Source organism: Poromitra crassiceps, assembly GCF_964638095.1.
Source record: "Poromitra crassiceps genome assembly, chromosome: 16".
In the NCBI taxonomy this organism is placed as follows: Eukaryota; Metazoa; Chordata; class Actinopteri; order Beryciformes; family Melamphaidae; genus Poromitra; species Poromitra crassiceps.
This window is the reverse complement of record NC_139645.1, coordinates 34,256,543-34,273,484: the sequence shown is the minus strand read 5'-3', so window position 1 is coordinate 34,273,484 and position 16,942 is coordinate 34,256,543. Positions and strand designations below refer to the sequence as shown.

The 16,942-nt window shown below is 42.6% G+C and overlaps 1 protein-coding gene across 1 annotated transcript in view; it reads right to left on the bottom strand.

The window, feature by feature from the left end:
• The window catches only part of LOC310791603 (protein NLRC3-like), a gene marked incomplete at both ends in the record, with an annotated part of 150,176 nt that extends 136,731 nt beyond the window's left edge, over positions 1–13,445 (bottom strand). Inside the window, 4 exons of the mRNA XM_083653268.1 lie at positions 5,174–5,233; positions 5,390–5,447; positions 12,702–12,862; positions 13,178–13,445. Of these exons, the coding sequence (XP_083509394.1) occupies positions 5,174–5,233; positions 5,390–5,447; positions 12,702–12,862; positions 13,178–13,445 (547 nt within the window). The remainder of the gene's footprint in view (positions 1–5,173; positions 5,234–5,389; positions 5,448–12,701; positions 12,863–13,177) is intronic.
• Between the last annotated feature and the right edge of the window lie 3,497 nt (positions 13,446–16,942).

The window sequence follows — 16,942 nt, the reverse complement described above, 5'->3', positions numbered from 1 at the left end:
ACTGCAATAATACATTCCTTTTATTGTCACTGTAGTAGGGATGTTCATTTTGAATCAATTTCCATAATCGAAATTCGGGAAAATAAACGATTGATTATCGATAGCGTAATAATAATAATAATGTTTTTTTTTTTTTTTTTTACTCTGGTCTGTTGTGCGTTCTCAGCCAGGTATAATGGCGTTGCCACTGTGGAGTAAGAATATCAGACACTAGCGCTGTGGCCAGGTAAACAAACATGTTACATGATGTAAGGCAATCGGCGTCTTCCAGCTTAAGGCCTAAACATGGTCGTCCGTCCGCCTCGAATTGGAGCCGTCTCGCCGTCTGGCGGCGCCAGCGAGCCCCACATGCTCGGATGCCACTACGCCCCCCCCCCCCCCCACCCCCCCCCCGCGGAAGCTCCGTGTGAAAATGGCGGAGATTGTGTGCCAGGCAGTCTGAATGAAATTGAATGTAACGTTCCCAATTCTATGTATTAAATTCTAAAAAACGACCCTCAACATTTGGGAAGGCTAAGCCACACAACTAGTTCGTTATAATCTAACATCATGCTTTGAAAGGCGACTTTACCACGAAGAGCCAGGGCAACGGCCAATCACAACTCTCCTGCAGCTGACGTCACGCATGTATCGTCGCCGAGAAGTCACATTTTCGAGCAGCCCCTGTCAGAGGACGGCGCCCCCTCCCCGTGGGACGGCGCTCCACCCGCCGTCATACGGGGAGGGCGGGGCGAGGCTCTGACGGACGACCATGTTTAGGCCTTTAGCTGACAGCACAAGAGTCAAATCAACAGGCCTGAGCTCGGCGCATCCTTACGTCATGAGTGCGCCTGCGGTAACGTTGACAACCACAGTCACACAGCCTTACACTAGCTAGCTAGGCTACTGTACTCACATTTTGAAAGTAGAACTCAGGCAGCTCACCGGCTGCGGCTTCCAGGCTTATAAACTCGCGACAAAAACCTCATCTGTCCTGATGGTCGAGTTCCATCCAGCTGCTCTCAGAGTCCAACGCGTGGATATTATTATTTGCCGAGATGTGTGTGAATTGATTCAGGTGGGCGTTAGCAGCTAAAGGCTAGCTGAGTCCATGCTGACTGCTGCTACTTCATAATTCATAACATTATAAACAAATAAAACGACTTGAATTCACTTAAACACGTGTACCGCTACTCACACTTTGTTGAAAATTAGGAGAGAAGTGTGCGAAGTGTCATAGTTATAACAGCCTCGCTGAGGTCCACAGACCACTGGGTGCGTTTGTTTGTGTCCGCGGCGCATGCCGTTGTGAATTCCGTTTTGTTTTAAACTAGAGGCTATATGAAGCTCCACCTCACGTTAGTCGGCTGTGCAATGGAGTGGGGCGAGGAGGAACGAATTCCACCCAAACCTAGTCCGCAAAAAACAAAAAACAAAACAAAAATCGATAAAAATTCCACGTGATCGAATTCATTCCTCAACTATCAATTATCGATTATTGATGAACATCCCTACACTGTAGCTTGTAGATTGAATTACTATTGGTTTACTGGGATATTACACACAAATTTTATAAATATTGTAGCCTGTACCAATTGATTTGATTACAGAATAGTAATTGAGAGAAATGGTGTGACCTTGTCATAGGTCAGATTTTTGTAGACGGGGACTTCCAGGATGAATCCCAGGATCCAGGGGAATACAGCGAGACTACAGATCTCCCAGTCGACTGGGATGGCGAGCCACCACTGAGCATCTAGAAGAGCAATCCACACATTCACTGCAGTAGCATCAAGGACTACCCTGCTGTACGACTGGAGCGGTCGTTACACACACAGTCCAGCGGATGAACTTCATCGGGACGCGTACAGACACCCATCGACTTTTGGCCCCAAACAATTTTTTATTTTATTTTTTGGACTGAAGGGACAACATATTTTATTTGTGGGCGCACTTTATTATTTTTGGGGAATTATAAATTGTCAACTGTGAAAAGCTGAAGTACTGAATTCATGTTTACAAACAAAAGGCTTTAAATTCATCTAACTCTTACTAAGATAATCTTGCTAAAAGCCAAAACTCTGTGTTGTCTAATTTCATTGCTGTCATACATTTTTAAGGGCTCTGGTCATTCTGAAAATCTGGTACTTGTCCATGCTCATTTATATTAATATTCTATTATTATTATTATTATTATTCAGAATTACAGTACATATGCTACAGTCATCAAAGAGCATTCATTTACCGATTATCAACTCACTTTGTATCATTATAATGCTTGTTGATATAAGCAGATGGGCAATGTTTACCTTTGCTACATGTTTTCCAGACTGAGAGCTCCCAGTTCATCCTCTGGCAAAACGTTCAGCTGTGACGCTTTTCACATCACAACGCATTATAACGGAATTGCGGAAGCTCTGCTCCGAGGGCTGTTGATTCGGCTTCCAGGGCGCTGTTATTGTTAAAGAGCATTAATAGATGGTTATTTACGGTTAAGTAATGCTTATTCAGCACTCTTGTGCTTTTATGAAATGTTCCTTAAGTGATACATGTTTTCAGCTTTACAAGTGTCACAAAGAACATTAATAAATGGTTTATTACAGTTAAGTAATGCTTATTCAGCACTCTTACGCTTGTTGTTATTCAAGGGATGTTTTCAACTTTACAATAAGGGTCACACAGAGCATTAATAAATGGTTAATTACGGATAAGTAATGTTTTTCAGCACTTTAATAAGTTTATGAACTGTTAGTTAAGGCATATATGTTTTCAACTTTACAATAAGGGTCACAAAGAACATTAATAAATGCTTAATTACGGATAAGTAATGTTTTTTCAGCACTTTAATCTGTTAATGAAGTGTTAGTTAAGGCATACATGTTTTCAACTTTACAATAAGGGTCACAAAGAGCATTAGTAAATGGTTAATTACAGATAAGTAATGTTTTTTCAGCACTTTAATGTGTTAATGAAGTGTTAGTTAAGGCATACATGTTTTCAACTTTACAATAAGGGTCACAAAGAGCATTAATAAATGGTTAATTACAGATAAGTAATGTTTATTCAGCACTTTAATGCATTAATGAAGTGTTAGTTAAGGCATACATGTTTTCAACTTTACAATAAGGGTCACAAAGAGCATTAATAAATGGTTAATTACAGATAAGTAATGTTTTTTCAGCACTTTAATGTGTTAATGAAGTGTTAGTTAAGGCATACATGTTTTCAACTTTACAATAAGGGTCACAAAGAGCATTAATAAATGGTTAATTACAGATAATTAATGTTTATTCAGCACTTTAATGCATTGATGAAGTGTTAGTTAAGGCATACATGTTTTCAACTTTACAATAAGGGTCACAAAGAGCATTAATACATGGTTTATTACAGGTAAGTAATGCTTATTAGGCACACTCAAGCTTTTATTAAGTGTTACTTAAGGGATATATGTTTGCAACTTTACAATAAGGGTCACAAACAGCATTAATATATGGTTAATTACAGTTAAGTAATGCTTATAGAACATGCATATAAATTAGGGCCACATGAAGAAACGGAACCAGCAAACCTCAAATTAACGTTAATTAAGGGTTAATGGATGCTTATTAAGCACTACTAGTCATGTTAATTACGGTGTGTTAATTAATGCTTATTAAGCATTAACCAACCCTTACTTAATGCACATTAGTTAATGTTAATTAAGGGTTAATTAAGGCTTACTAAGCTTTACTAACCCTGTTAATTCATGTTAATTCATGCTTATTAAGCATTAACTAAGCATTAATTAACCCTTAATTAATGTACCCTTATTGTAAAGTGTTACCAGTATCTTGGACATATTATCACAGAACACATGACTGATGATGATGATATTTATAGACAGTGCCGCCAAATGTATGCACAAGCAAACACCCTGGCACGTAAGTTCAGTATGTGTTCGTATAATGTAAAGGTGACTTTGTTCAGAGCCTATTGTACTCCGCTTTACACTGCCCACTTGTGGTCAAGTTACAAAAAAGCAAGCCTGCAGAAACTACAAGTGGCATATAATGATGCTATGAGGATAATTCTCAAGAGACCTCGATGGTGCAGTGCGAGTGAGATGTTTGTTACTGCACGAGTTAACACATTTCAGGCAGTACTGAGGAATCTCATGTACAAATTTATGTGTAGACTGGATGTGTCTGGAAACAGCATAATTTTCTAACGCTGAAAACATGCTGTATTCAACTGCTAATGCTTACATAACTACTAACTCTACAAACTAACTCTTTTAGACAGAGAAAGCACACATTCTATTAGTTCTTCTGAGATATTGTGTGTTCACAAAATCTTAGCAGAAAATAATCCTCGGGTCTTGAAAGATGAGCCAGAATCCTCAAAAAAACCCTCTGGCAGAACCTACCTACAGTAAAAAAAAAAAAAGCTGGCAGTGAATGTGTTAAAAGGTTAGGAAATGGAAATTAAAAGGTTAGAATCACTTTTGGGAGCCAACCAGCCATTTTTTCAATGCAAGCTTAAAAGAGAACCTGGAGTTAAGGGTCTTAATACTCTCAGGGAGTTTATTCCATAAAATAGCTGCTGAGTAGGAAAAGGTGCATTTACTCTTTAGAGTTTTAAATTTAGGGGGAACGATGTTGAGGTGCTTCCTCTTGTGGAGTAGCCATGTACCTCACTGACTTTACAGAAATAGTCAGAGAGGTAGCGAGGAGCCTCCCGTTTAAAGATTCTAAAAACCATGCACAATTTGATTTGGGAAACCCTCTCCTCCACTCTAAGCCACCTAAGGCTATGGAAGTGAGAGGGGAGGAGATGGACTCTGGGATAAAGTTTTAGAATAACCCGTATTAATTTATTCTGGGAGGTCTGAAGTCTATTTTTGAGTATGCTGGTGATTCCCGTGAACCGGCGGTCTTGTCAATGAAAGAAGAAATTCTGGCTAGGAATTTGGTTCTTTGATTAACTTTGGAAATCACTTTTAAGGCCATGCTTTCTCCAGTAAGTTTGTTATCTAAAATGCAGCCAAGGTACGTAATCTCCTCCTTGGTGTTAACAACTACGTCACCTACCATGATTTTAAAATCGGGGGACTTTTTTAAATTAAAATTTTACCCAAATAAAATGGCCTCCGTTTTCCCCAGGTGAAGTGATAATTTGTTATCCGAGAGCCACACACTTACACTGTGAAGCTCACTGCTCAATTTCCTTTCGATCTCCTCCTTGTCCTTGTGCGAGAACAAGAGGGCGGAGTCGTCTGCGAAAAGGAACAGGTTGCAATCACAGGCCGATTTCATATCGTTAATATAAATGAAAAAGAATAAAGGCCCTAAAATACTTCCCTGGGGGACCCCACACGTCAGGGGGAGGGGACGTGACATTGATCCATTTACGTCCACTACCTGCTCCCTACCCTCCAGGTAGGACCTAACCCAGTTGAGGGAAGTGCTGTTGAAGCCCAGAGCCCCGAGCTTACACAGAAGGACATCATGGTTAACGGTGTCAAATGCTTTTTGTGGGTCAAGCATGACCATACCACAGCATTTGCCAGCGTCAACTTCCTTTCTGATGTGATCGTTTAGAAAAAGCAAACAGGTGTCAGTTGAATGAGATTTTCTGAATCCAGACTGAAATTTAAACAGGAGCTCCCGAGATGCAAGGTAACTGTCTATTTGTTCAAAAATGACTCTTTCCATTAACTTAGAGATGGAGGAGAGGATTGAGACTGGGCGATAATATCCTGGTTCTAGTTTACTTCCTTTTTTATGAAGGGGGATTACCCTGGCTTGTTTGAAATCATGGGGGACATGACCTTCTCTAATAGACAGATTGATTATATGGTGAAATCGAATCAGCTGCATCTCGGATGAACCTGCTTGGGATGTTGTCAATACCTGTAGCTTTGGACGGCTTAAGGGCCCTGAGCTTCAACAGCACCACCTCCTCTGACACCTCCTGAAACTGGAAGTCATCCGGCCGTACTCCTAAGTTTGAGTAAAAGCTCTCTATGTGGTCTTTACCATACCGTCCAGAGTGGGAGGGTAATTTACTAACCAAGGTGCTAGCAATGGTTGTAAAGAAGCTATTGAAGATGCCAGCGACAAGGGATTTATCAGATGTTAAGGTGCCTTCAGAGTTTAAGTTCACGTTAAGAGATCTAGTTTTAAGTTTGTTATTGTAGCCCAATTTATTTAAGGATTTCCAGAGCTTTTGGGGATCATCCTTATTTTCTGCAATTACCTCATTATAGTACTCTAATTTTGCCTTTTTAATCAGCCTATTTACTTCATTTCGGTGCTTTTTAAATAGGCCGAAGGAAGCTACATCTTTTATAATCTTGAATTTCTGCAGGCTATCATTTCTAACCTTAATGGCTTCGATGATATCTGCATTTATCCAGGGTTCGGTTCTAGTTTTAAACCTGACCGATTTGACCGGAGCCAGCCGGTTAATGACCCCTAGAAATGTAATCTTAAACAGGCACCATGCATCCTCTGCCGCTGACATATTGAGCACCAGTGACAAGTCCGATTTTCCAAGCTCGTGTTCAAAGGACTCCTTATTAAAGTTCCTTGTGGATCTAATTTTGACCGTGTGGTGGCAGTTTATTACTGGTCTCTGAGTTTTACGTGTACAATAAATGAGTGAGTGATCACTTATGCCATACTCAATTACACCACTGTTGGAAATATTGGACTTGTCAGAAGTAAGCACAAGATCAACTGTGAGAAGGCCTCAGATAGTATTGGTTTCTGTAGAATGGCTCTTCATCATACTGCTAAATTAATTGACACATGTGTTAAAGGGGGAATGCAGCTGGTCTTCAAAAGACTGGCAGCTTTTTTTTTTTTTTTTTTTTTTTAATTTTGTGTTGTTGTGAATGTGTTTTGTGTGTCTGTGTGACTGAGACAATCAGATTGGGACAGCAGATTGGGACAATCAGATCTCCAATGCCAGGTGCTGAGATCCAGCCTCCCACATCCTCCACCAGCGCAATTAGCTTAGTCTACACACACACACACACACACACATACGTGAGCTTGAGGACAAGCGGTGCACACCCTGTGAAGCACCGGAGGATGATTGGCGGAGGACAGACAGCGTGGTGCACTCGGGCGAGTGCATCCTTCATGACGGTTTCCCCATGGCGAGTGGGATGCTGAGAGTCGTACTTGGTGTGGTTTGTGTAAAAAACTGTGATAATGTGTATTATAAAGCGTTTTGGAACCACAGGAGACAGGGGAAGTGTGAACACAGTGTGAATGAGTGATGTTTGGAACGGTGAAAGGTGTGGGATTGATGAAGGGAATGTTAATGGACTCCAGTGTGACTAGAGAACAGAGATGAGGACAAAGACTTGAGACATGACTTGGACTTGTGAGATGACTTGTGAGCTGATGGGTCGCGGGTTCATTTCCCAGCCTTTGAGCGGGGTACATGTCAAAGTGCACTTGATATGTATGTCCGCCGGATGCTTGGAAAGGAACCCAAAACAAACCGTTTCCCAAAACATTTGCAGCCTGTGAGAATGTTTTCATACGAGATGTAAATAGCGGCTTGTTGATATGAGTGGACGCTGGGGGGGAAGTGGGAGGCGGCCCAAAACGATTTAGTGGGGGCGCCGCCTTGGACTCCAACTCCCAGAATCCATAGCACCAGTGAACAGGATACATTAGAAGGGTTTTTCTCTTGAGAAGAGAATAAAATGGTTTGCTTCAAGAGTTTAATCTGACTAATGTGCTCTGTAGGTTGTGTAAATTGTGTATTAAGTAGGGTTGGGGGTAATTAATCAAATTGTGTGTTAAATGAATATAAACATATTCTAAACTACCAAGTAGGGCTTAATTTGAATGTAACCTGCAACAAGTTAAAGGTTTCAGTCTTCGATTGGACAAACAGGAGCCCATTTACCAGAAACGTGATATAAGTGTGGAATAATAAAAGGCCATCTGCCGCTGACACATTTTGCTTATGCTATGAAATTCTGGGTAAATAATCATGCTTGATTTGATATTTAGCATCGCCAAGAGTTTAGTTTGAGCAAGCGATACATTGTAATACAAGTAATAATGAAATCTGAGTTCCAGTGGTTTTATTTAGCCATGTGCCGAAATGCAGTTAAGTGAGGACTTATTAATTATAATTGTGAACATAGAGGGAAATTTTGATCTATACAGAAAGGCAAACAGCCTATCATTTGATGTTTCACAGGTTGTTTTCTTATTGTTAATTGTACAGCAGTATATTCATTTTATCGTGATAAAAGTTTGTTAGCAAAATAATGATTCATTTTAGTAAGGAAGGACTAATGACAACATTTTGCTAAAAGTTTGAACAGGAAGATGTTGGATGTAACACCACTTACTGAAATTGATGAAGTCGTTTTATTAATCATTTGAGGTTTTGATAATAATTTCCGTAAGGATAAAGGTGTTAAGGTTTTTTTATTATTGTTTTGTTATAAGAAAGCTAATGTTCTCTTATCAATAATTTTCCCTTTTTCTAATTGATAACAATGTCTGATTCTTATCAAAAGTGAGGAATTGTCAGGGTAAAATAATTGATTGATTGCTTATTGATTGATTAATTATTTAATTATGGCCCTTCTATGATGTATTTTGTGAACTGTGTTCTTCATCAGTGCAGAATATTCCTGTGAGAACATGTGTCTTGTTTTGTGAAGTGTCTGTGGGAATAGACAATTATTATGTCTTTTGTGAACATCAGATTAGCTACATGGCTGAATGGAAACTTACCAGGGTGAATGGAAGTCTGGGGCCGGGAGAGAGGCACCTGGGCTGGGTAGTGGTTGGGTGGTAGTAGGGGGGCTGCCCTGGGTGTCTGGTGGCCGGGAGAGAGGCACCTGGGCTGGGTAGTGGTTGGGTGGTGGTAGCGGGGCTGTCGTGGGTGTCTGGGGCCAGGAGAGAGGCTCTTAACCTGGGTAGTGGATGGGTGGTGGTAGGGGGGCTGCCCTGGGTGTCTAGGGCCGGGCAGGAGAGACGCACCTGGGCTGGGTAGTGGTTGGGTGGTGGTAGGGGGGCTGCCCTGGGTGTCTGGGGCCAGGAGACAGAGGCCAGGAGACAGAGGCACCTGGGCTGGGTAGTGGATGGGTGGTGGTAGGGGGTGGCTGGCCTGGGTCGTGCATTTAGACACCCGGTAAGATAGGCACAAAACAGCGGCCACATGTTCTGTGTCCCTGCAGTGGACCAAGCCTCGAAGAGGAAGGAATGCCCATGATGAACGAGGTAATGGCGGCTATAAGCAGATGCGTGGGGGCTGGGAAAGGTTAGCTCTAGCCGGTCCCCGACACGCTGCACACCGCCTCGCTCAGCTGGTTCTGCTTGTGGGCTATCGGCATTGCGGACTGTCGGCACTGCGGTCTGGTAACGCTAAAGTTCCGGTTGCAGGGAGCTGGATGTCGATAGTGGTAATTAACACATGAATTACGGTATTAATTAATACTAGGTGTTGATGAGGAATTAATCCATGATAATATAGGCATAGCCTACTTAATTAATAGTAATTCATATCTGACTCAGTCTGTTCATCAAACATACCTTTCATTAGTTGATGATGCGGTAAGCATCAATTAATGGCTTAATTCCTCATGAGTTAAGCATCAATTCATGCACATGTGTGCACCAGTATTGTAAAGTGTTACCAATATTTGTTTCTTTAAGAAGGGATGTGTGAGAATTTAATTCTAGCCTATTTCAATAGGCTACATCACACTTGTCTGGTTCATCTTAATAGGCTATTGCATGCATGCTTGGCAGGGAAAAGGGGTTGCAACACTGGCCGACAACTTTCTCAAAGTAATCTACTGTTAATATACCACAGACATGAAACTAGCCTATGGTCAGGAATTATGTAATCCAAATCATGATAAGCAAATTCTTATTTTTAAATCAAGGTGTGTTATTTCTGCAACGTCAGCCTGACATTGCAGAAATATGCACACCTTGATTTAACTAGAACGACCGCAACGCTGACTTATGCCTCCGCAATTAGTTTGTTCTTGAATCCAAATCGCCATTTGAGGCAAATTGGAAGAAATTCCGTCAAGGCGCTCCTGTGATGTTGCGTTACAGAGCTTGGAAATTGGGTGTGTGAGGTCACAGTGACCTTGAACTTTTACCACCAAAATGTAATCAGTTCATCCTTGAGTCCAAATGGACGCTTGAGGCAAATTCGAAGAAATTCCATCAAGACATTCCTGAGATATGGCGTTAACAAGCTTGAAAATGGCATTGGAGAGGTCACAGTGACCTTGACCTTTGATCATCAAAATGTAATCCATTCATCCTTGCGCCCAAGTCGACGTTTGAGCCAAATTGGCAGAAATTCCATCAAGCCGTTCTTGAGATATCGCTTTAACGAACTTGGGAATGGCATTCGTGAGGTCACAGTGACCTTGACCTTTGACGGATGCAGCGGTATACCGCGGTTTGAAAACGTCACGGTATCAAAACCACTAAAATTTGCCGTCATACCTTCCCCACAGTATCAGCTGTTTCCCCAAAACAAAGTGCCCAGGTCGCTTGCAGAGTGCAGCTTACGCGGCCCCTCCCCCTGGCTGCATGCTTACCTAGACTAGAGCACAGTAGAGAGGAGCCGCAAGGACCCCCCTGAACTGACGTTGGCTGTATGGGAATATTTCGGCTATTGTAAAACACAAATGGTCCGCAATACCGTGGTATTTTTGTCCAAGGTTATCATACCGTCAAAAACTCACATCGTTGCATCCCTACCTTTGACCACGAAAATCTAATCAGTTCATCCTTGAGTCCAAGTCGATGTTTGAGGCAAATTTGATGAAACTCCGTCAAGGCATTTCTGAGATGTTGCGCTAACAAGCTTGAAAATGGCATTCGAGAGGTCACAGTGAGCTTGGCCTTTGACCTTTGACCACCAAAATCTAATCAGATCATCCTTGAGTCCAAGTCGATGTTTGAGGCACATTTGATGAAACTCCGTCAAGGCATTCGTGAGATATCGCGTTAACAAGCTGGAAAATGGCGTTTGAGAGGTCACAGTGACCTTGACCTTTGACCTTTGACCACCAAAATCTAATCAGTTCATCCTTGAGTCCAAGTCGATGTTTGAGACAAGTTTGATTAAATTCCGTCAAGGCATTCCTGAGATATCGCGTTAACAAGCTGGAAATTGCCGTTTGAGAGGTCACAGTGACCTTGACCTTTGACCTTTGACCACCAAAATCTAATCAGTTCATCCTTGAGTCCAAGTCGATGTTTGAGACAAGTTTGATTAAATTCGGTCAAGGCATTCCTGAGATATCGCGTTAACAAGCTTGAAAATGGCGTTCGAGAGGTCACAGTGACCTTGACCTTTGACCTTTGATCACCAAAATCTAATCAGATCATCCTTGAGTCTAAGTCGATGTTTGAGGCAAATTTGATGAAATTCCGTCAAGCCAGCACGGCTTTTAGCCGTGCTGGCTTTTAGCGGAGGAATACGGTAGTTGTACGGTTGGGAGAAAAAGCAGTGCCGAATGAAACTGCTGTTTTGCGGAAAAGTAAAGCGCTGAAAATTGTCAAAATAGAGCGTGCATGTACACGGATATCGATTTGTTTAGGTGGCCGTTGTTTTAGGTGGCTAAATTACGTTTTAGTTGTTGACCCCCCATACTTACAGAGAAAAGGCTGGTTTGGCTGCTGCGCTGAGTGCGCGGTCTCGTTCCACAATGCGCCCAGCCTCCAGAACACTGTACCTAATTAAGTTAGTGTATCGAACTAGCTGATAGGACCCCACTTCAAACAAACCGAACTATCCCTTTAAGGCCGCGTGTAGCGCCGATACCAAAATATGGATTGGGCTGGTCCACGCCCACTAATCTGTGCTGCGCTGGGCGCTGGGCGCAGTTTATAGGCTGATGCAACGATAGAGCTCATAGGCTATAATGCAATAAGCCCTATCTGTGTGTGTGTGTGTGTGTGTGTGTGTGTGTGTGTGTGTAGGTGTGTGTGTGTGTGTGTGTGTGTGTGTGTGTGTTTTTGTGTGTGTGTGTGTGTGTATGTGTGCGCACGCAAGCGTGTGTGTGACGTGTGTGTGGTGGCAATGTAGTCTAGGGAAAATAAGGTTTGACCTTAAACTAATTGCAACAGAATTTATTTTCACATTTTTATGTTTATATTGATGCCCAAAACACTCTAGTAAAAATCCCCAAAAATCCCATTAGTGGAAGTATGTTAAAATTACGTTTTTTCAAAATGGCTGCCATTATTCAACTTTTGGCCATATCTTGACTCCAATTAGACCTAGAATGAAAAATTTGGTGTCTATTTCCACATTTTTGGGGGCAAGGAATCCATAGAAATAGTTGTTGAGTCTCTAAGTAGAACAGTTTTTTATTTTCTCATTTAAGTATGTAGTCGTTTTAATACAACATGGCATTTCTCACAATGTTAGACTTTGTATCTTCTGATGAGTCAGTTTCACAATGTAAAAGCTGTGTACACAATTTAAGAATTAGGTCTTTCTGTTGCTGAAACATGCTTCTTAGACACACTGTTACATTTTCATGAAAATCTTTGATTTAATAAATGTCTTCTTCCCAGAAGCCTCCAATTTCAGGCTGAGGGGCATTTTCACAGCTTGAACCCCTACAATCCCCACAGGCCAGGGAACACTGGAGTCCATGTTTTCTACAACTGCAGCTTGCAGCTTGCTCTGGTACAATCTGTTTTGCAGTTGCACCTGCTGACTTTCAGGAGAGTTGGTGGTGCTGGAGGAAGGTCCATTTCTATTGGGATGAGTTTTCCATCTACCAGATGCCAGCCCCAATCAGCTGGACTCAGGCCTGCCTGACCTAGCCATTCTTGTACTTGCAAGTACACTCTGAAACTGTGGTACTTTGCGGCAGAGGCTGTAGGGGGAAGCACTTGAGGATGCACAAAGATTGCACTTGTTGCGACCTTTTGAAAAAAACGTTCATGACGAAGTCTATCAATGTTTTCCTCTTTTCCACTACTGTAGATAGTCAGAAGTGCAGCTTGGCCAGCTTCTTCAATTTCCTTTTTTGTTGACGCTTTATTTCTGAAAACGGCTGCATGTTTCTGGAAGTTGGGATTTGTTCGGATCAACTTCAAAGAAGTACCCTTGCCGACCCCAAAGAGACTTGATGTCGTATCACAGCCCAATACTGCATGCCCAAAGAGGATACAGTTGCAGGCGTCACTACCTAGGTCTTTTTTCAGGTTGTGAATGTTCCACACTTTGATCTTTGTGGCAGCCTGTTTGGGCTCTGGTCTGAAGAAGATCTTATGGCTTCCTGGATTTGCATGGTGGCACAGCAGAACCAGCAGCTCTGAATCTTCGCCAACAACAACAGTGTCTCGTGTTCTTGCTGGCTGCACTGCTGTCTGCACTATCAACAGGTCGGCATCTCCATCACTATGAACATCTCTGAAGCCCACTTCCTCAAGCTTTATCCCCACAAGGTTAATCATCCTTTGTTTGTTGGCTTTGTTTGACAAGAAACAATCCTTCTGTGATTTACAGACCATGTCCTCTGTAAAACTGATTGTTGGCTCCATGTGTCCTTTGCTGCGACGTTGATGGGTGCTGTCCTTAGTAGATGCCCCCCTTCATATCCATCAAATACAATCGCAGTTGATTGGCCATATTTCTTCTGTACATAGCCTATGTACATCTTTGCAATGGCACCATAGGTCATTCCACGAGGCCAAGGTATCCTTTGCATGAGATAGCCTCCATCTAGAACATACTGTACATGTGAGGGGCAATCCTGATCAGGTGTATGTTGAGCCCACATAGCATCTGCTAGCGCTGGTTTGTTTGCTTTTCTCATCATCCCCATCTTGTCAAACAATGCAGGAGGGTGTGCACACAATTCATGCTTGAAAATTTCATCACGATTCTCCATGTTTTCTGAAGCAGCAATGTAGCGCTGGAACAGAAGCTCAGGAGCGATTTGCACAATCTCCCCATCAGCTATGATTCCATGCTTGGCTGTTAGGGTAACTGCCCGCACATTTCTCCTGAAAGTGTACTGTGCAACATTTTCTCCTTCCATTTTGTGCAGAATATTCAAACCTACATCTTTGGCCCTGTCAACATTGACAGACTTATCAGCAGTCACCCCACTAGCAATGTTGCGGAGGGAAGGGTCTGAAGTGAAAGGGTTCCGATTTTGTAGGTAATTTTTCAGCTCATCAATGTCTTTTTGATCCCTTTCAATTCTTGTATGCATGCTTTCCTTGTGCTGTTCCCTTGTAGTGAATGCTGTTCCTGTGATATCTTGCATGGCATTGTTGACCTCTGCACATGCAGGCATTGACAGCAACCATGTTACACGCTGCAACTCTGTCATGCCTCTTCCCCTAGTCAGACCACCATTTGTCTTCATGCTTCTCATGAGAACCTGCTCAATCACTAAATCTGTGGAGAGGCCAGCCCAAAGGCGATCACTTCTTCTGAGGACATGGAGACCATCCTCAAAGTATTTGAATGTGGCAGGTTGCTCATGCTCAAGTTTGAACATCTTTTGTAGGTACAAGTTGACTGACTTTAGATACAGATTGTGTCCAGATGCAGCTAGGTATGGCGGCATCTCAGAAAGAGTCTTGAGGTGAAGTTTCCAGTTTCCCAGACGCTCTGCCAAAAGGAAACGCCTCAATATCTCAATCATGTCCATATACTGAAGCCATAGTGTAGCAGTCCGTGAGTTCTTCTATTTGTCTTTTGCTTGATTCATCTTCTCCTCCATTCTTATTAATACTGATGAATCATCTATGTCTGTAAGGCTGATTTAATTTTTTATCATTCTTTCCAGCAACTCAGTGGCCTGATGCAGGTCATCATTGTCCACTGTACACTCCCTTGTCATTTCAGGTGACTGTTTCAGATCTTCATTTGGTTTGTCTGTATCCGTTTCTGCTTGTGATTCACTCTGTTCCATATATGCTTCATCTGGCACAGTTTGGACTTCTGATGGGATTTCAGAATCTCCACAGATTTCAGCAGTGCCTTCATACTCATGCTGGGTGGCTTGTGGGAGGGAACAGTTGTATAGCTCAGACAATATCTTTGTATTCAATGCTGCATCCACCAAGAAGTGCCCTCTGACAGCATGAGCTGTTGCCTTTCCAGACATCATATGCACAACAGCATTCTTTGCATATATAGTCTCTAGCAACTCCTCTAGTCCCGATGCTGACATGAGGTGGCCCATGCATCCCAGGAAACCCTTTTCCGTATGGAAACCCCCGAGTCGTAGCACCACCTGGCGGAGATCACTGTCTTGTGGTTCACTCTCAATGATTGTCGTGGCCTTCCACCAAAGCGGCTGATCGAACGTGATGATAGGAGTAACATTATACTTCTTTGCTGGGTCACAAACAAACTTGAGTGTGGAATACACACAATACATATCAGTAGGACTCATGTCTATCATAGGCATAAAAACTACTGATGACTTTCCTGGGTGATTCCCTTTGTGGATGAGTTGCATTAGTCCTGACCACCCAGGCTGTTTGGGTTTTGGGGCCTGAGAGACTTTGCAAAGCAGCTGTAGGTTAGATGCAGTATCCACATCTGTAGCATTATCAATCCTTCCATAGGACATGGATGAAAGGCCATGCATGGGTCTCTGATTTCCACATGTGGATATTGATGCATCCAACTGCTGCTATGTCATCTGATGTCACAGTTATCCGAGGTACTGGTTTGCGCCCTTTGGTCTCTGGTGCAACTCCAGCTATGATGCCCATACCATGGAATGTGTTGTGGTCATCAATGGTTCTGATGTTATGGTCAACATTATCAGCAATGTACTGAATGAAGTGGCCTTGAACATTCCCAGGGAGGTATGTTCCTTGAGAAACAGATGCACTTGATTCAAACTTGTTCACCTCCTTATATGAGCAACAGAATCCAAGGTTAGGTTGCAATGGCTGTCTGAGGGAGCAAGATGTGCATGAAAACTCGTCCTTTTCCACTAACTGTAACATTAGAACTTATTAGACACTATTTTTTTTAAATATTGTTTGTTTTGATGGTTATGTTACAGTATGTTGGGTGGGCTTTTCCCTAGCCCCGCCCCTTTGATAGCACCACCCCTTTCATAGCCCGCCCCTCCCACCTCCTCCATACACCTGACCACTCCCCCTACCCACCTCTCAAATGCAGACTCTCTAAGACTTTCATATCCATAAAAAATTGACATTTTTCCCTAGCCCCGCCCCCTCCATCGGATCGGATCCGCCCCAAAATGTAATGGGTTCTTCCTTGGCCTATGCTACACCCTTCCACCAAGTTTCAGGAAAATCGGCCAAGTACTTTTGCCGTAATCCTTTTAACAGACAAACAGTCAGACAAACAGCACCGAAAACATAACCTCCTTTGTGGAGACAATAATGCCAATTTTGACAATGTTCCACTACTGGGATTTTTTGGGATTTTCAGTATGTTAAATTGGAAGGTTTCAAGAGCTGAATACAACAAAAATAAATTCTGTTGCAATTTGTTTAAGGTTGGTGTTGTGTTCATAGAATGCTTTACCATGCACTGACTTAGTTACAACTCCGTACCACAGGGTGGCGTACTTCTGTAAGTATGTGAATGTGTCCAGCCGAAGGAAAGAACAAGGTAGATAGAGAAGAAGAGCCGTGTGTACAGGATGTAGAAGCAGTGACATGCGATGCAAGACTAGCTGTTGCTAGCTGAGAAATAAACAGTTGAAGAGTACGTCGTCTCCTGGTTTCTCTACCGACACCAACATAACAATTGGCGACGAGGATGGGATTTCAGTGCCGAGCCCACCGCCCTTTCTTCCTCATGTTGGTGAGCCGCCTTTGCCGTTTGAAACTTGGCGAAAGATTTTCGACAACTACATGCTGGTGATAAACGCCAGCGGAGAAGCATGGCCGGATACAAGACGACGTGCCGTTTTACTACACTGCTTGGGTCCGGAGGGACAACGGCT